At 37.7% G+C, this 5,769-nt stretch overlaps 1 protein-coding gene across 2 annotated transcripts; it reads right to left on the bottom strand.

Moving 5' to 3' along the window:
* Nucleotides 1-230: 230 nt before the first annotated feature.
* LOC146308937 (GTPase IMAP family member 4-like) lies at nucleotides 231-4,824 on the bottom strand. 2 transcript variants are annotated; one of them, XM_084744320.1, is made up of 2 exons: nucleotides 4,747-4,824; nucleotides 231-1,537 (listed from the first exon to the last, which is right to left on the bottom strand). In XM_084744320.1, the coding sequence occupies exons 1-2, from the start codon at nucleotides 4,769-4,771 to the stop codon at nucleotides 825-827; spliced, it is 738 nt and encodes a 245-aa protein (XP_084600446.1). In that variant the 5' UTR covers nucleotides 4,772-4,824; the 3' UTR covers nucleotides 231-824. The 2 variants fall into 2 exon arrangements, with proteins under 2 accessions (XP_084600446.1, XP_084600445.1); XM_084744319.1 differs by having other exon boundaries at nucleotides 231-1,540; nucleotides 4,747-4,820.
* Nucleotides 4,825-5,769: the final 945 nt, after the last annotated feature.

A 5,769-nucleotide genomic window follows, 5' to 3' on the forward strand; every position in this document is an offset into this window, starting at 1 on the left:
AAATACAACAGTCCTGCAACAAATCCATCATTTGTATTGTGTTACTGTGACAAGTGTTTCTTTCTTGTTCACCATCCATGTTCCCGTCATATAAATAAAGACTAAATAAGAGAAACTGTTACACAACAGTACAAAGTTTATCCTCCACACTGATCCAACACATCTCTGAAACTGTTCCAACACAAACAAAACTTTACAGTCTTCATGAAGGAGGATTTGTCTCAGGACGTAATAAACTGAACACTGAGTCCATCTATTTATAATGACAGTACAAGAAAAAACAGAAATACTATGGAAACCTCTAAACCTGTGTACTGTAAATGTACTAACCATTTTTTAGTTTCCGATACTGGAGATAATGTTGTATTTACATCTCTAGAGTTCATGTTTTACTGACTTATTTTTGACAGATATTCAATTTTAGCATCTTTTTAGGAGAATATTAACTGAAAATAAACATACTGCCTGTAAAGTGACTGTTGCCGGACCCTCCTCTGTGGCTCTGCCTCAGGTCTAGAGGTCTTAGAGGGTCTGCAGGACAGAGGGTCCTGTACATCGTACAGATTGTAAAGCCCCTGAGGCAAATTGTGACTTGTGATACTGATACAAATAAAATTTGACTTGACTACTGCCGCCGTCTCTACTGACGGAGGACGGCCACAGTTAAATATTGCTCCGTGTATCAGCTGTCCACACAGCGCGAACACAGCATAGTCTATACTGTATGTATTTTGGAAAAGTGCATTGTTTAAGATACTATGGTTTTCTGTGTATCATGTTTTTAAGGACTCTGATAACTCAGATAGGAAAGCTTCAGATGGCGTTTACTCGCTAAATTTAATCGCCAGATCTTCAAATGTGCCGATGATAAAGTTGACAGGATCAGTCAGTGCAGCTTCAACCCAACTCTCCGAGTTTCCCTCAGAGGACTGCATGTCTTTTTTTAAGTCCGTCAGATGTTTCTTGAGCTCTTCATTGCTGTAGCCTTCTGGGTAATCACTTTTTATTTTGTGGAGGGTCTCCATTAGGGTGGAAACTTGAGACTCATCCTTGACGTCGATGTTGAAGACATGGTGTCCCTCACAGGACTCATCAATGAAGTCTTTGACATGTTTGTGTAGTTTTACCTCACATCCTTTCTCAATCGTATGTTCATGAGTAAACAAGACAACAGTGTGTTGTTTTGCATCTTGGAGGACTTTCTTGAAGGCTTCCAGTGTCTTTTTATCTTCTCTGTCAAAGCGATCTAGCCTTAGAACCAACAGGAACACATGAACACCAGGTTCAGTCAACTTGGTGACTTTTTGGATCTCTTTGATCACGTCTCCATGACTTTTGCCGACGTAAAACAGACCCGGTGTATCAACAACAGTCACAGGTTTTCCATCGACCTGTCCTGTTACCTTCTCACACTTTCTTGTCCCAGATGAGAAAGGTGATGCAGTCTTAAACATTTTCCTCCCGAGGATGATGTTTCCTGATGTACTCTTCCCAACTCCGGTCTTTCCCAAGAGCACAATCCTCAGCTGCTTTGACCCTGCTGGGAAATATTAAAGAGACATAATTAGTATTATAAAGAGTTGTATCAGCCATAACTGACCACACACACACACACACACACACTTACACACACACACACACACACACACACTCACACACACACACTCACTCAGTTAACTAAGCCACAAGCCTGAAGTCAAGCATCTGCTGTGGACCAGTAAAGAAAACTTTGGACTGAAACTATAACTACTATGATGATGGTGGTGTGTGTGTGTTTGTGCTGGTGCACACACCACCGGAGTGTGTTGATCTTTGTGTTATACTTGTTTTTGGAATATTTGCCTATTGTTCCCTGGCCTGGGACAAATCTGCCGAGCTCATGTTTCCATGCTTGGCTCTGACAGACCCATCTAGTACAGACAGAAAGATTCCACCAGCCTTGATCCGATCAGGCTGATCACTACTGTTTATTTAATATGGGACAGGTTCTGTACGATGAGAATAGAATCACCAGCCCAGGAACGTCACATGCCACACGTTCCTCTGCTCTGATTAGTTGTAGGTCTATCCAATTGCATGCAGTCAGCGGGTCCATCCAGCCCAACGTGTCAGACTCATGAAACTCAGATCAAACTGTCAATCTAGACAGATCTGATCAAACATGGACTGATTCTGTTGCTGCATTGACTGTTTCACACCTAAAATATTTTCAGAAACATATTTTAGTGATTGTTAAGCTGTAATAGGAGAAAGCAGGATGTCATTTTGTGCCCTGCCTCAAAATTAACCAAGCACTGCAACATCACACATTTCACTGCTCTGATTGGTTGTAGATTTGGCCAAATGCATCCAGAGGTACTTTGGACTGTGCAAGCTGATAATGGATATTGAAAATGAAAATGTGAGGTTCCAGACTAATGCCAGGCTAATTCTTTAAAGACATTAAAAATCTAAAATGGACAAAGTCAGAAATGATGAATCTAACAGTGATAAACAGGTAGGTTTATTTTATCATAATGACTTTAGAAATAGTTCAGAGGGCGTGTTACTTGTGTTAGTGACATGTTAAGTTGTTCAGGTTGGTCAGTATCAGCTGTCTTTCATGCTACTAAAGAGCATAGAGAACTAACAGGATGCACATTATTAATCTGTGGACTATGTGGAGCTCATCATGTATTTTACTTTGTGTTTATGTAAAAACTGTCATAATGCTACATGTGTATTATTTTCACAGTAAATTAACAAATCTAATACCTCATAAAGTATGATGTATCATAACTGTAGTAGAAATAAGAAATGACCTGGAGACAATAAAGATGTTTAAATCAATATACAAAACAATCATTATCGTCTGTTCTCTGTCTCAGGATTATTATAAACAGCACCGAGTCTAGTGTCTGACACTGGAACATGACTGAATCTGGCAAACCTCAAAGCCTGTAAGCAGTTTCTTCTCCAGCGTTCACGCTACAGTTTAGTGCATACAGGAAGTGTCAGCAGTGAGTGTGTACTGAGCTGTCAGGTGGAGTAAGTTTGTGGGTTTGTTGTACTGAAAAGTCTCAGCAGTGAGGTCATACAGTTACAGGAAGCCCCATGGGACAGTTGTGTACGTCTGTCACCGCCCACACAGCTTTGGTCATCGTGGACGTTATTGGAGGCAGTGTGGACGAGTGCCGACACGATACGCATCAAACTCATAAAAGAATTAGTGCAAAAGATTTGCTTGTTAAGCTCTTGTTAGAAATGATCCCTGCAGGCCAGAAGGATCTAAGAACTGCAGTTTTTTCTCTTTTTTTTTCATAGATCCAACAGTTTGGCTTTCTGGTGTGTAATAAACATTACAGCCTCACAGAGGTGTTAATGTGGATATGGAAAATCTTGTTTTTGTCATATTCTTCTGTATGCTGATGATACTGCTCTCTGCGTGTCTAATAATTAGACTTGTACAAATTCTCTCTCTTACTCCCTCATATGTACAGATTGTTTTCTGAAAACTGGAACTGAATATAAGCCAGGAAAGACACCTGGGTTTTAGTTAAGGTTGGAGCACCTTCGTCTATTACTGTAAAAATAGTAGCATCATCTGGGATGGAAACATGACAGATCATCTCTTAGGTAAAAACAAAACAAAAGCAAAACTAATAATAAAGATTAAAAAAAAGATTAATAAAAGAATTGATTGGATCATGGTTAAATTGTAAGTGCATTGATTAAAAGCCATGTAGACTATCCTCAAGTCAAGTTAAATTTTATTTGCATAATCTTTAATCTTTGCCTCAGAGGGCTTCACAGTCTGTATGTTCTGCTACACTCTCTGGACTGAGGACTGAAAAATTCTCCACAAGTACTGAAACCCTAATCCTTATCCTGCCACCTGCTGGTTTACTTTTCCACCACAGCTAGTAATTTGGAAACTCTACACACACTAAATATACAAAGTTTAGTTAGAATTTCTGGAAGCACAAAATGGTAACTTATATAAATATGTTGCTCACACAACAAAACATTACTGGCAATGAACATCGGATCCTTTAATAGTACAGTAGAGTGAGTACAGTGGAATATTAATAACACTAATTTCTAGATGTCAAATATGTTTGTATCCTTGATTATATTTACTTACATGCATTGTTTAAATAAATTAATTTAGTAAAATAAAAGAAAATGTCTAAGAAGTTTAGCTGTTAAATGATAAAAACTTTTTAAAAAGTTTCTGTGGATGATCCAGATCAACAAATCTCACAATTATTATTATTATTAGTAGTAGTACTAGTAGTAGTAGTAGTAGGAGTAGTAGTAGTAGTAGTTTTTTAATGTAATTTGAAACACAAAGGAAATTTCTGAGCCAGAGGGTAAACAGTGGAGTTTTTAAATATGTAAAGTTAAAGTAGCAAGACATACAGAAACATAGAAATGGTTTACATACATGCTTTAAAAATGTTATCAGATATAACATAATGCACTTAGAGCAAATAGATACATGTATTGTATGAATGTAAGAAATAACAATAAGCTGCAAGAGATATAACCCAAGAGATATGTAATACAACAAACAAACAAAAAAAAAATAAAATCAACTGCACAGCTGCAGATGACCAAGAAGGTGGTCAGTCAAATAAATGTAAAGGTTTCTGTAGAACATCACTGATAATAATGATACATGAAAACAGTAATCAGAGAAGAATAAGTTGTTTTTCTGCTGGTTCTGTGTTCTGTTATGTAGTATTATAACTGAAATCTATTTACCAGGTTGAAGATGTTTGCTGTCCATCTTTGTCCTGTAGAAGCAGCTGATCTGTGATCTGTCCTGTTGCTCTTGATGTCTTGTACTTGAATAGTTTGTCATTTCATCTTTATATATTATGAAGTCTGTGTAGTTCCCTCCCCTTAAACACATGTCATCTGTTACTGAGTCAAGTTACAGAGAGCCAACCAATCACAGGTCAGAAACCAGAATGGAGCTGCAAGCAGCCAATCAGGGAGCAACAAAAGAGCATCCAACAAAGTATAGTTTAGGTTTGGTTTGACCACTAACTTACTACATATTTTAATGTGTTGGGAGATGGTGTCACTTCCACATTCTGACCAGTCCCTCCAGAATTTCACCTAACATGGCAGCTTTTCTTAACAAAAAAATGCTGCAATGTTTTTAGGCTCTTTTTTCCAATTAAATTATGAGAGCAAGTGGAAATTGTAAAAGAAAGTTGAGATTTTTTGTATGACTCATTCAAAGTTGTAAGTAGCCTTACCAAAAAGGTTCATGATTACAAAAACTCGTGCAAAATATGCTTCATTTTCAGATGAAGAAGTGCACCTGGGGCATATTCCACAAAAAGACAAAATCTATTTGGAGCTCAAACTCAGTTAAAACAACAAGCACAAGATTATAAATATAAAAGTGGATTGAGCATTGATTAGAGTCAATAACAATGACAAACCTTGTGTTCTTTGCAATACCTGTGGAAAAAAATAAGAATCCAAAAAAAAGAAAAAGAAATCAAAATATTGAGTTGGTTCACTGAGAAGTACATGTATGATATTTTAACGAGGGACTGCTTTGATTGGTGGAACTCAAGGGGAGTGAGGATGATTGGTACGATTTGTGGAAAAACTGTGGAGTTCGGATAAAATTGCAAGGTCATGCAGAATTCAAAGGGATTGCACCTTTCTGGAGGGACTGATTAGAAGCTTACTAAAGCTTCTCATGAAGTCCATGGCTCATGAATTATAGTGTCCACCAACTCAGAATGAGCCAAAGGGTCCACTAGT

This window comes from Lutjanus erythropterus, chromosome 19, assembly GCF_056507025.1.
Source record: "Lutjanus erythropterus isolate fLutEry1 chromosome 19, fLutEry1.hap2, whole genome shotgun sequence".
NCBI lineage: Eukaryota > Metazoa > Chordata > Actinopteri > Lutjaniformes > Lutjanidae > Lutjanus > Lutjanus erythropterus.